The sequence below is a fragment of the Phyllostomus hastatus genome, unplaced genomic scaffold (assembly GCF_019186645.2).
Source record: "Phyllostomus hastatus isolate PE091 unplaced genomic scaffold, TTU_PhHast_1.1 phas_contig_113, whole genome shotgun sequence".
NCBI lineage: Eukaryota > Metazoa > Chordata > Mammalia > Chiroptera > Phyllostomidae > Phyllostomus > Phyllostomus hastatus.
The window spans coordinates 3,193,829-3,208,590 of NW_025333530.1; the positions used below are offsets into that span (position 1 = coordinate 3,193,829).

At 38.2% G+C, this 14,762-nt stretch overlaps 1 protein-coding gene and 1 pseudogene across 3 annotated transcripts in view; one reads left to right on the plus strand and one right to left on the minus strand.

Annotated features, from left to right (window-relative positions):
• Positions 1-5,387: 5,387 nt before the first annotated feature.
• Positions 5,388-14,762, minus strand: part of ALKBH8 (alkB homolog 8, tRNA methyltransferase) — a 78,133-nt gene continuing 68,758 nt past the window's right edge. For all 3 annotated transcript variants that reach the window (XM_045839902.1, XM_045839919.1, XM_045839910.1), the window contains 2 exons: positions 10,855-11,004; positions 5,388-6,334 (listed from right to left, as the gene is read on the minus strand). In XM_045839902.1, the coding sequence (XP_045695858.1) occupies positions 5,765-6,334; positions 10,855-11,004 (720 nt within the window). In that variant the 3' untranslated portion in view covers positions 5,388-5,764. The remainder of the gene's footprint in view (positions 6,335-10,854; positions 11,005-14,762) is intronic.
• On the plus strand, positions 7,127-7,839 carry LOC123817345 (annotated as a pseudogene).

Below are 14,762 nucleotides of genomic sequence, written 5' to 3' on the forward strand. Positions count from 1 at the left end.
GTGCAAACAGACCAAAGGAAAAAAATTAAATTAAATTAAAAAGATGGCTCAAATAGAGTTAAAAGCCCTAGAGTCAATTTTTTTAAGCGACCAAGAAATAGCCAACCTATCAGATGCACAGTTCAAAGCACTGGTGATCAGGATGCTCACAGAATTGGTGGACTTTGGTCATAAATTAGATGAACAAATGCAGACTACAATAAGTGAAATGAAGAAAAATGCACATGGAACCAATACTGATGGAAAGAAAACTGGGTTTCAAATCAATGGAAGGGACCAGGAGGAGGAAAGGAACAACCAAACAGAAAAGAATGAAGAAACAAGAATTCAAAAAAAATGAGGAGAGGCTTAGGGACCTCCAGGACACCTTTAAACGTTCCAATATCCAAATTATAGGGTTACCAGAGGGGAAGAGGAAACACAACAAGTGGAAAAGTTATTTGAACAAATAAAGGCGAACTTCCCCAATCTGGCAAGGCAAATAGACTTCCAGGAAGTCCAGGAAGCTCAGAGAGCCCCAAAGAAGCTGGACCCAAGGAGGAATATGCCAAAGCACATCATAATTACATTAGCCAAGATAAAAATGAAGGAGAGAATCCTAAAAGCAGCAAGAGATAAGGGGACAGTTACCTACAAAGGTGTTCCCATCAGACTGTCCACTGATTTCTCAAAAAGAGATCTTGCAGGCAAGAAGGGGCTGGAAAGAAGTATTCCAAGTCCTGAAAGGCAAGGACCTACATCCAAGAATACTCTATCCAGCAAAGCTTTCATTTAGAATGGAAGGGCAGATAAAGTGCTTCTCAGATAAGGTCAAGTTAAAGGAGTTCATCATCACCAAGCCCTTATTATATCAAATGTTAAAGGGACTTATCTAAGAAAAAGAAGATAAAAAATATGAACAGTAAAAAAAAGACATCAAACTCACAGTAACAACCACACCTAAAACAAAAGCAAACTAAACAAACAAAGAAAACAAGAGAGGAACCACAGAAATGGAGATGACATGGAGGGTTAGCAAAAGGGAAGTGGGTGGAGGAGAGAGGGGAAAAAGATATAGAGAATAAGTAGCATAGACAATAGGTAGAAAATAGACAGGGAGAGGGCAGGAATGGTGTGGAAAATGTAGAAGCGAAAGAACTTATGACACATGGACATGAACTAAAGGAGGGAATGTGGGTGGGAGGGGGTGGGCAGAGGGGAGGGGAGTGAAGAAGGAAAATGGGACAACTGTAATAGCATAATCAATAAAATATATTTTAAAAAATTTCCTTCTCAAACTTTAGCACTAATATCTTTAATTATGACATTCTTTCAACCAATAATTCTTGATTCTCTACAATGTATCAACAGGGTTCTTATTCTTAGTAAGCTTGCATTCTAAAATAGAGAAGATAATTTATATACACAAATAAGGTAAAAGAAATGAACTAGAGAGTCCTAGACGAAATTATTAATTAAAAAATTATTTGGGGAGAATGGGAAAGAGTTCTATAGAGGAGATATTGAACGTAGGTCTCAAATAATAGGTAAGATTTGAGTATGTGAAAATAACAGGAAAGAACATTTTTGGAGCAGGAAGTCTAAGAGTCAGTAGGCAATACAGGGAAAATGTGAGGCATGCATGAGAAGGAGCAAATAATTTGGTACAAATGGATCCCTGGGTGTGAGGTAGGGACCACAGAGATTTAAGAGGAGAGACCTAGAGAGAACAGTTCAAACAAGTCACATCTGTTATAAACAGGAGTTAAGAGTTTAGGTAAAAAGCCCAATCTTCAGATTTTAGCAGTGTAGATGATCAGAGGTGAGGCTTAAGACAGGGGAAAAGAAATCAACGCGTGAAATATTTAGAAGCAGGAATCAGCAGGGCTAGGTGACCTAAAATGCAAGATATGAACAGCACAAAGCAGAATCAATTCACAGTAATAAATTCTGAGGTACAGGCTGTATGTTGTATGGCGTTCAGGGCAGGAGATAGTTCATGAGCTGGAGAGGCCTGGGAAGGTTTTTGAATACCTAGTTATGAGGTGGTATCTTCTGTATGTCCTTGAGAAGCTGATGCTTGTTGCTAAGTAAATCGCAGTTTCAGTGTTAAAGAACTAAGCTTTTTATTGAAGTACAGATCAAGAATCCAAAATGTGGCTAAGTAATTACATTTTTTGAACTATTCAAATAATAAAATATTTAGCTAGAATAAACTAAGAAAAAGTACAATGAGTTGGGGATGTATTTTGATAGTTAAAACAGCTGCAAACCAGGACTAGGGGATGTGTTAATTTGCTCAAGGAATTAAACCACTTCTAAAACAACAGCTGAGCTGCAGGTTAGGCCTTTCTTCCACCTCCCTTGGCCTCCGCCAGGACCAGTAGTAGCCGCAGTGAATCTGAATGAGGTGAGGGAGATCATGGATGTTCTGCTCTATGGAGACTCTGTCTATTTGTATACAGCTTTGTGAACAAGGAATTAATCCAGAAGCTTTATCATCAGCTATTAAGGAACTTCCCAAGGCCACTGAAGTGTGAAAAGCTGCTGAAATATGACAAGCTGACTTTCTGGAGAAATCCTGATGAGAGGATGAGCTCTGCACAAGGATTTGAAGATCGAATTGCAGTCAAGAATGTACAATGGAATTACTACATACAGCAGTGTAGCAACATTTTCCTTTTTAAAGGTATTATAAAACCATAGCTTTATAAGTCAATGAAATGTGGCTTACAGAGAGAACCATCAGATGTGTTCATGTCACGTCTTACTTTTAAAAATAGCTCAAATGCTTTGGCATTGCAACATTCATATTCATGTATTCCTTATTTGTAGCTGTTAGCTTTAATTTTCTAAGCAGCTGTCAATGCACACATCTGCTGTTCGGATACCACTAGTAGTAATGTACTAGTCATGACTTGTTGACATTTCCATTAGAAACTAATTTTGAGTCATTTATGCAAAATAATGGTGGATTTATTCTGCATTGGGCTGAGTTGACAGAATTTCAACCACCATTTGTGAATTTAAAAATAACTTGAATGCTTACCTAATATATCCTGAGCAGTTATCTAATTACTCAATAGGTAACTAGTAGCCATCTAAGCACTAAGTGGGAGATGCCATTTAATAGATATGTTCTGTTTTATAAAGGAATAAACATTTCTAGTTATTTAAAAAAGACCAAATAATTAAATGTTCCATAATGTCTAAGATTATGCTTGTGTGTGCCTACTTTTACCTTGGAAGTTATAACTAATAAAAGTTTGGTTCAAAATAAACTTAACAAAATTTAGGATGTATTGATTCTGTTTCTATAACAAAATCTCAATGGAATGTTTTCCCCAAGAGTAATGCAAATTTAATCTGGTTTTATTTTAGACTTTGTTAACTTCCATTTAAATGACAGAACAAGCAAGTACTCTCTAGTAGCTTCTTTTTTTTTTTTCTCGGACAAAGAAACGATTTTAGAAAGGTTTAGTGTTATTTAAATGGCAACCTTCTATACTGGTTTAAAAATCTGGTCTTTTGACCATTTTGAATTTTAAATGCATGATGCACTATATGGTCTATTACTGAGAGAACTGGTTGGGAGACAGTAAGACTTTGTGATGATCAGTCATTTATCTAATAATAAAAACTGCGTGTTATTATTTATAAAGTCATAAAACACATTTGTCAAGCTCCAAAATTTGTGTATACTCTTTAGGCTATAAGAGTTAATAATTTTATTTGTGATTTTGTATATTATTAATGTATGAAACAAAGCAGGGAAGTATATTGAGAAGGAGTTGTGTTTACAGAAGGCTTCTTTAAATATTTCTTAAATATAAACATATTTATAATACATAGTTAAGTGGTATTTAAGTAAACCAAACAAAATAATGATATAATCAGTGTTGAGGATTTTGTCAGTGACAAAATAACACCATTTTTGTGGTTAAAAATTTTTTTTAATTAAAAAAGTAATAAAACAGGAGCTGCAATGGCAGTTATGATTAAGATTACAATAACCACAGTCATTCTCTGAGATCCATGTTTTTTATACCAGCCAAAAAGGTGAATTTATCAGTATACGGTAAGAATCACCACCCTTACATCCTTTAAGTCCCTCGTGGTAACAATAATCTCTGCAGCAATGTGGCATTGCCTTTGGTCTACTGTTTTCCTTAGGGAAGCATGGCTAGTGGTTTCTACTTCGGCTACAACAGCCCTCACTCCACAGAGAACCAAACAGGGATTCTGGCAGTTGCTGAGTTTGTTTATTCCAATTACTTAATCTGGAACTAGAAAATAACCACAAGATGCGCAAAAACTCCAGTGACCACCTGACCTGCATAAGGCCCTGCTCTGACTGTGGACCACAGTGATGTCATAGGTTTCCTGGAATTAGTGTCAGATCACAGTCAGAGTCCAGTAATCCTCAAAAGGTCTAACACTTCCTTTTCCCCAGTGCACAGTCATCTGTTTAAAGGCTGTATGTCCCTTTGAGGAACTTTCTACCTTTGTTCCCCCTGGAAGCCTGACCTAAGTGGTAAGTTAAGTTGACAACTATGAAATATTTGTAGGTGAAAAATAACCCCTGTTTGCACCTGGACTGGAAAAAATTGTGAATAAACTACAAATATCCACTAATGAAACCACAGCTTTGGCTATAAGGGAATAATTAGGTCCGACTGACAACTCTAACTTTTTCTATTTAATTAAAGGAGTTTTGCCCTGGCTTGTGTAGCTCAGTAAACTGAGCACCAGTCTGTGAACCAAAGGGTTGCCGGTTGGATTCCCAGTCAGGGCACATGCCTGGATTGCAGACCAGGTCCCCAGTAGGGGGCACATGAGAGGCAACCACACACTGATGTTTCTCTCTCCTTCTCCCTCCCTTCCTCTCTCTAAAAATAAATAAATAAAATCTTTTTTAAAATTAAAGGAGTTAAAAGAGCATATTTGGGTTGCCTTTAACACCTAGATCAAAGCATTAGAAATACCAGTTAACTCATAGTAATATTAGTAGTTACTTTAGCCCTTTAAAATAATCTTTGTTGCCAGGTGAAATTCCACTCCTGTTTCCCCCCACCCCGCCCCACCACCATGGCATTTATCACTATCTGGCACAAAGCATTTATTTATTTATTTGCTTATTGTCTGTCTTCCTTCTAAAACCTAAGCTCCACGAGGACCAGGACTTTGTCCATTGTTGTCCACTGCTCCCCTCCCAGTGCTGAAAAGAGTAACTGGTAGACAGAAGTCTAGTAAGTGTTTATTGATGAAACTCCTTCTAATGTACAGATATTATCTGATTGGCTAAAATTACTGGCACCCACTATGTGTCAAGCCCTTTACTGGTCAGATGTGATGACACAGTGGTTGTTTATGGAGCTAACAATCAGATAAAATTTCAGATAATTTTCTTCTGAAAGGAATTTTCTTTATTAAAATGTTATATGATTTCTTCACTATGATTCTACAAAATTAAATTATTTCGTAACATTTTATAAAAAAAGTTTATCTTCAACATGCTGTACATTTACCCCAGGATCCCAAATACTTCATAAACAATTTAAATCACTTTAAAAAACCATCCCTGTTCCTCCCTATGTTTATGGGTAAAATGAGATCAGCAATAGTAGTAGACTAAATGTTTCCTAACTAATCTCTATGTCAAATTTCTCTCAGCTGCACTCCTTTGGTACCTAACCACAAGTTTTCTCTTTAAAAACCCAGTTAATCTATTCTCCTTTCAAAAAAAAGAAGAGAGCTGAGCATTTCTTTCCTGTATATAATGAGTTCACAGGGACAATGAGACCTTTTGAAGAATCACACACCAATTCCCTTGATCGTAGTAGCTCTGCAGAATGCTGACATTGCTTAGAGCCTGGCAGGCAGCTTCCAACTCTCCCTCACAGAACACATGGTAGTAGCGATGAAACACAGGACTTGCATCATGGGTTCCCAGTGGACCACATGGCTCAATAGATTTTTCTTTACCAGGGTTTCCCTTAAGGTGCCATGGAACGAGTAAGTCTTGAGAATGAAAAGAAGTCCTGTTAGTGTGAATAGGCAGCTTGGAATTAGCACCTTTCTTTGAATTACATCTTCCGTTCTGAAAGTTATTAATGGAGGGGACAGAGCATGCTGAATCTTGATTGCCCATACCAGGCATTTGCTCCACAAGCATTTCTTGCACTGACGTATCACTGCTGATCTCCTCTTTCTTTTCTGGGCTAGTTCTGTCTTCTCTGAGATACTTGGACTTCTTCTTATTATATTCTTGTTCCATTGCCCAAACATAAATGAGTGCCTTCCCACCAGGTCTCAGGAGCCGAACAAGTTCTTGAAGAGCTGCCACTCTGCGCTCCTAGCAAAAAAACACGTTGCCATTTATCAGCCGGGAGGAGAAAGACAAAACAGAGAAATATAACTGAATATAGGACTGTTTTCAATTAAGATAAACGGCCTAGAAAATCTAACAAAATATCTTATATAAAACTTAAAGAAAGGAAAAAAACGTAAAGGGAATTTTGTTCTGTGATTGAGAGGCCATAAAACAGTGTTGAAGAAGGAAGGAAAAAGAAATTTTTATTTCTGTTAATAAAATAGAGGCATAGAGGGTTTTCCATTTTGTTTTGTTTTGAATTCAGTGAAGGTCACAAGATAAACTGAAACTGCTGGTGACACCACACAGGGTCATCTATAAAGGTATCACTTAGATTGGGAAGAAATCACTGACATCCAGGAAAAATAGATTTTTTCCCTATAAAAATATAAAATTCCCTTATTTTAAAATTAGGAGCATATGTGACTGATTAAAGGCATGAGTACAACAACTGAGATTACTTAATATATATGCTAAAATATATATATACATACATACATACATACCTACATACATAAGTGACATACTACTGCCAGTTAGATACCCAAATTTTGAAAAGAGAAAAAACAGAATGGGAAGGAAGTGAGATTCCACTATTAGGGAAGAGAGTGAGAGTTGAGAAAAAAGGATGGGAAATGGAGAGGAGGCTCAGAGGCTGGGGAAAGGGTGTACTTAAGAGGCACAGCACTGGTGTTCTCTTAGTCTTACAGGCAGTACTTAAAGATGAGTAGGCTGCTGTGGACCATGGGCCACCAAGGTCTGAAGGATCTTGGGATGGTTGGGTGAAAACTTGCTATAAAGAACACTGACTGAGAAGCTTCTGGGGACATACTTTGAAAATAGAAGGCCACTGCTAGCTCCCTGAACTCCTGAAATGAGATCCTCACCTCCAGATTGGCTACTCTACCTGAGAATCCATGTGCTATCAACTAGGCCTACTACAAGGCTAGGGTAGCAAAGGATGTCTTGGTAGACGGCTTTGAGAAGTTTAATGACCTGAAGGTTCCTGGGCCAGAGGACAAATATAATGCCCTGGGGTGCAGTGGTCCCCAACCTTTTTGGCACCAGGGACTGGTTTCATGGAAGGCAATTTTTCCACAGACAGGGAAGGGGGTGGGCAGGGAGACAGGAGGCGGAGCTCAGGCAGTAATGCAAGCAAAGCTTCCCTAACTACCAGCTGCTCACTTCCTACTGTATGGCCAGGTTCCTAACAGGCCACAGACTGCTACCAGTCCATGGTCCAAGGATTGGGGACCCCTGCCCTGGTGGATACTGAAGAACAAGGAGATGTGAAAAACTGCTGAGTTTTTGTTTCTCTCAAAGGCCAGGACTGAGCAAAAGAGAAAGAGATGGAGAAGATGAAGAACATAATTTCACTTGGTCAGATGACCACTGAAGATCTGAATGAAGTCTTCCTAGAAACCAAACTACGCAAGAAAAAGCATCCTTGCTGGCCTCAAAAGCCAACTGAGAATTTACAAACTTGAGTCTGGGAGAAAGCGCTTCTGACTCTCATATTATAAACACTGGACATTAAAAAATAATGATATAGTGAAAAACAATTTAAAGATGAGTAAGACTCAAGATAGGAAAAAGGCAGAAACATGAAGCAATAAAAGCATAAAGTCCCATCAGGCTTCAATTTAACTAAGTACAGGGGGGAACCCCCCAAAATCTGGAATTATCTTCTGGAGGGTGGGCCCCTTGTAAGTACAGGCTTCCCCCACTAGGTGAGTGTTCTAGGAACCCATCTGTATCTGATGGTATTATTATAAGAGGCTGCTTTGGCTTCAGTGAATTTTTTCTGAATACTGTTTCAATGTGTTTGTCCATTTCATGATGGGTGACTTACGAGCACACCTGCCCACACCATGCTGAGTGTTCAGTAGTTTATGACCAAAATAGCATGACCCCTGTGCCCTACCTTCCCTATTCACCCAATCTCACCCCGAGTGACATTTTTGTTGTTTACCTGGATGAAATAAGTCCTTAAAGGGAAACATTTCACCATTTTGGAAGCGGTGAAACAAAAAACAGCAGAAGTGCTACAGTCATACCTCAGTACTTGTTGGCCTCAGAACTTATCAAACCCTGTAATCAGTGCATTTTCATGAGAAAAAATGTTTCAGTGCTCTGTGCTTGCTTGGGACTCATCGCACTTTCTAGAACTTGTATGAGTCACAACACTGCCCCTCAAGAAAAAATGCTTCATCACTCATCACTTGCTCAGTACTCATCAGTTTCAATACTCGTCACAAGTTCTGGAATGAATTAACGATGAGTACTGAGGCACTACTGTAAGAGATATCAAAATCCACAAATTCAAACACTATTTTGAGCAGTGGAAAAAAACATCTCGATTTTTAGACTTCCGGCAAGATGGAGGAATAGGTGGACGCACCGTACCTCCTCGCACAACCAAATTAGAACAACAATAAAATACAGTCAGCATAACACCCAGAACCGACAGGGGATTCATCTAAATGGAAGTCAGACAGCCAAGAAGTTGAAGTAGACCCGTACATCCAGACTGGTAGGAGACAACGAGCCGAGCGGCCGCGGGGCTGGCGCGGGTCGGCAGCGCACGGAGGTCGGGGGAAATTTGGCGCGGAATCGGCGCGACAGCCATCGGGGCGCAGGAACACAGCGGTGGACCCTGAGTACGCAAGCTGCGGCTGCCGGACCCAGTGAGGTGGCGATTGTGGACCAGGGCAGAGCTCGCAGCCCAGGAGCCCCGGGAAAGGTCTGGGCCCAGGAGAATTGAACTGCCGCCATTGATTCCCTCCCGCCCCCGTCCCCACATATAACGTCACAATCTAGCGACTGGGGCCCCAGCCCCGGTGAACACCTAAGGCTCCGCCCCCCACCTTAACAAGAGCGACCAGACCAGAAAAAAAAAAAAAAAAAAGGAGAGACAGGGAAAGACATAAGACATGTGTGCAACAGAGCAGATCAGTCCCCCAGGACTCATCCTTTTGAGCGACCAAGAAATAGCCAATCTATCAGATGCACAGTTCAAAACGCTGGTGATTAGAAAGCTCACGGAATTGGTTGATTTTGGGCGCAATTTAGATGAAAGGATGCAGGTTACCATAAAAGAGATGCAGGAAGATACGCGGAGGAGAGCCAATAGAGAAAGGAAGGAATCTGAGTCTCAAAACAATACAGTGGACCAGAAGGAAGATAGAATCAACCAAGCAGGAAAGCATGATGAAATAAGAATTAAAAAAAATCGAGGAGAGCCTTGGGAACATCCAGGACACCTTTAAACGTTCCAACATTCGAATTATAGGGGTACCAGAAGGGGAGGAGCAACAAGTGGAAAAGTTATTTGAACAAATAATAAAGGAGAACTTCCCCATTCTGGCAAAGGAAACAGTCTTCCAAGAAATCCAAGAAGCTCAGAGAGCCCCAAAGAAGTTGGATCCAAGAAGAAACACACCAAGGCACATCATAATTACATTAGCCAAGGTAAAAAACGAAGGAGAGAATCCTAGAAGCAGCAAGAGATAAGGGGACAGTAACCTACAAAGGAGTTCCCATCAGACTGTCAGCTGATTTCTCCAAAGAGATCTTACAGGCAAGAAGGGGCTGGAAAGAAATATTCCAAGTCATGAAAGACAAGGACCTACATCCCAGATTGCTCTGTCCAGCAAAGCTCTCATTTAGAATGGAAGGGAAGATAAAGTGCTTTTCAGATAAGGTCAAATTAAAGGAGTTCATCATCACCAAGCCCTTATTTTATGAAATGCTAACGGGACTTATCTAAGAAAAGAAGATAAAGAAAAGACATGTATAGTAAAAGGACAGCAAACTCACAATTATTAACAACTACACCTAAAGCAAAACCAAAAGAAACTAAGTAAACAACTAGAACAGGAACAGAGCCACAGAAATGGAGGGCACATGGAGGGCTAGCAACAGGGGGGGGTGGGAGGAGGGGAGGGGGGGGAAAGGTATAGAGAATAAGTAGCATAGAATGTAGGTTGAAAATAGATAGGGGGAGGGCAAGAATAGTACGGGAAAGGTAGAAGCTAAAGAACTCATAAGAATTGCACATGGAAGTGAACTAAAGGGGGGGGAACGTGGGTGGGAGAGGGGGGTACAGGGTGGAGGGGAGGGAAGGGGGAAAAGGGACAAATGTAATAGCATAATCAATAAATTAAAAAAAAAAAGAATATTGACATTAAAAAAAAACAAAAAAAAAAACACATCTCAATGGGTGTATTGCATCAAATGGAGAGTACTTTGAAGTTGACCAAAGTTTAAACACGTAAGAACAAATACACAATTTTTTTATCAATAAATTCAGGGTTTTGGGGGTCCCCCCTCGTATAACTCCCATCTAACTCCATTCCACAGATTCTTTTAGCAAACAGTGCAAAATGTGACAACAAGAGAAAGGGAAGGAAAGACAAGCTAGTACAGGGTCCAAACCAGTGAAATCCACATTTCCTGCCACTTGAGTTACAAGTTCTGGGAAAGAGAAACACAATACTTACTGTTGTTGCAAAATGGTGAACAACAGCAATGGAAATGCAGGCATCACAAGACCCACTGCGGATTGGTACCGCCAGTGCATCGGAGATGAAGGCCTGAAATTGCCTCTCTCTACAAATGTCCACAAGGTTTTGGCTACGGTCACAACCAATCTATAACAGAGAAAGAAAATTGTAACATCTTACTTAAATGTCATGAAAAACTAAGAGCAATTAATTTATTCCTGACCATAAAGTTATGAGACAGATTTCATATTCATTGTGAAATGGTCTAAAATTATGATATTATCAATTCTTACAGCTAGTACAAAGTCAGAATATATCATTCATAGGACAGCATTCATTACCTGAACAGGTATCAAACAGGCCTCAAATTAGTGAGTGGAAACCAATGACAGTGGTATAAATGGGAGGTCCTAATTGGCATCTAATTGATCAGCATTCAGAATCTAGATCTCTTTGTAATATCACACACTAAAGTGGAAACTATCCCATAAACATATACAGTCTTTTAGGGATCTACAAATAAGAGGATCTAAGGTATCTCTCATTACTGTAGAAGCCACACTCATGGCCCAGATAGCAGAAAAATAGCTGAATTTTTCCTGCTTCTTTTTACTTTCAATATGTATTACTAGGACAGTCAGAAAATAAAATACCAAAACAATAAAAAAGTAAAATAATTTACTTCATTTTTAAAGTTATTGATATTTGTTCTGCTAAACACCTAATCTCTCTCTCTCTCTCTATATATATAGTCTGGCAGAAGTAAGGCCTGCCTGAGTGTGGTAGATAGGGTAAAAATATGGGTGTAATAATTTATAGTTTAATTTGAACATTTCACCTAAGTGTCATATGGTATGCTTGAAAGTGATATTGTTATGTTATAGAATTACATGCTTATGATTGTGTAGTAAAAAGGGGCGTTATTTGTGCCAGCCATATATATATATATATATATATATATATATATATATATATATATATATATAAAGAATAAAGTGCTAGATTCAAAATTCATAAAATCATATTTAATTTAACCAGTCAGTATAACCGAACCATCCTGTGGGAATGACAACACTGAGGGCAGTGAGCAGCATCCTTCCGCCTTCCCAAGCAGGTGAGGTCTCCCACGCTCTGTGTGTGTCTAGTCCTTTGGAAGTCTGGGAATTGAGACTGCCTATTTCCTCTCTAGTTCTGCTGTTGTTAGTTCGTACACAGTACTGCTGTTTAGTTTTAACAATGTCATGTGTGTGTGCGCAGAGACCACACATGTGCACAATGTGCATGTGTAAACCGAGGAAAGAATGGGAGTGTTTAAGAAATGTTAAATCACTACCTAATAATTATCCCCAAATGTTTCTGCTTAACCCAGTCTCTACAACAGAGAAATGATATGTACAAGTAGATTTCATCAAACAGAAGTAGCTACCTCAAGCTTATATTTATTCACTTAACAATTAGCTTATATTTATTCACTTATCAGTATAGTGGACATTGACTATTTGGATTCTCTCAATCCATCGGAGAAGAAAGAATATGAATCTTTGTGTCAAAGCAATTCTTACTGAGTTAAATCACACTGCCAAGACAGTCTTACTTAAAACAAACTTCCTCAATTTCTAATTGTCATCAAACAGCTTCTATATTCTATCCCAGAGCTGCATTCATTTCTGAGGTATAATATAAGGTATCAAGCCAAAGGCAAAATATAGCAATTTCCCTCTGACGTATTTTATAATGGAAAAGTACTAAGGGCCCATAGTAACAACAGTGGCACAATTCCCAACTAGCTGCTCCTTTTACCAGGTTAAAGTACATATCTGGCTTATTACCTTGATTTCTCTCCATCGGTATTCTGTGCCACTGAGACAACAGTCACAATGTAAAGATGACAATACTACTCAAGGAATGTGTATATTAGATTTTGGTGTTTGCTAGCTTATCTTACAGTAAAATTTAGTTTATGAAAATAGAAGTTTCAAATGCCTGATTCTGACAGATTGCTGTACTTTGCTAAAAGTCAACAGGAAGAAATCAAACTTGCCTATAAAACAAATCTCCAGAGATAGAGCTCTATAGTTACTCAAAGGAGGAAAGTTACTATCTGAGGACCACAGATAAAACAGAACAAGGAGAACAGCGGCCAAACAAAATTGGAGAAAATGTACTTTTTCTTCACTCCTTTTGCCAACAAGAGAGGTGGGGCAACTTGAGTAATAAAGCGCGGGGTCTAATGAAGAGTCCCCACGGAACAACCTGGCTCCCGCAGGCTCTGCACTTTCATCTTCCAGTCACTTTGACTGAGTCTTCCATACAGTACAGCTGAATCATCACTATTTTTTTGTCTTTCCTTTCTATTTTTAAATTCCCAAAGTTCTTATACCATGGATAGTGCGAAGTATTTTAAGCTCTTCCTAATAATACTGCATAATGTCAACAACAGGACAGAATATGGCTTATTTACAAATACTCACAGATACTGAAAGACTCACATACCTCTATGTGTTGGGTAGAGATCAATGACAAAAAAACACATATTGGTTGGTCTTAAAATGGATAATTATACTCCTATATAATTTTTAAAATATTCAACAAAACATACACATACAATTCTGAAAATACAGGTAAAAATGAAAAGATATTCAACTGAATAGTCAAAGGTGCAAACTAAAACAAGGTCCTATTTTTCCCCTATCAAAGTATCAAAATGTTTTAAAAACACAGTACATCACAGTGATAACAACATGGTAAAACTCGCTCTCATAAAAGTTAGTGACAGTCCATACAAATTGGCCTACCCAATTTAAAACAGTTTTGCGAAAATTTTTTAAGGAAGATAAAACTGTTCATAACTTTTGACCCAATAATTACTCTTCTAAAAATTTATCCTAAGAAAATGGTCCAAAATATGGAAAAGGCTAAACAGGCTAGTATAACTGCCTTTTACTGAATACCACTAAGTATTAATGTAGATTTTTTGTATTAATGTACTTTACCCTCATAATACACTTCGAGTTAGGTATTATTAGCACCATTTTATAAATAAGGAGACTTCATTGCAAAGAACATAAGTAATTTGCCCCAAGGGGAGCAGTAGTTAAGGGGTAGAGCAAGGATTTAAACCTAAGTCTTCTTCTCTTCAAGAATCCACATTCTTCTTTTGTGTCACATTGTCTCAACATACGTGTTTATTACAACGTTGTTCACAATAAGCTCCAAACTGAACACAACCAAATGTGGAACAGTATCAACCTCTTAGAACTTATAAAGCCCAAGAATTATATAAGACTACAAATCAAAATGGAAATATTAATATAAATGAATCATCAATCACTGCATGCAAACAGAACTATATAAAGAATTTATAGGATAAATACTGAAAAGACATCCCTCACAATAAACTGCTTTATTATGGTATTAGGATAACAAGTGAATATCTTTCCTTTCTGAATTATGACTATATTATTTTTATTTCTTAAAATATACATTTTTAAAACTTTTAACAAAATATACAATTATAGGAAATCACACTGGTAGCATATAGTTTAAAGTGCAGGCAAATAGGCAAAGAAGGTAAAGTATAGTAAAATGCACACTAAAATCTAGATTTAAATTTAAATTCTGGCTTCAGCAATAGCTAGCTGAACAACATAAGAAAGCTACTTCATATCTCCGAGCCTGTTTTTCCTTATCATAAAGATATCTACCTCTCAGGATTAATATGAGAATCAAATAAAATAATGTATAATAAATATTTTACTAATGATAAAAATGCTATGCAAATGTTAGTTACTATTAGCATATGGAAGAAGAAGTGGACCTAAACCCTTGTCCTGGATTCTAGATATGCAGAGCAACCCAGGCACCCTAAAGGCACCTTACTCTGAGTTAAGGTCCACCCATCCTGA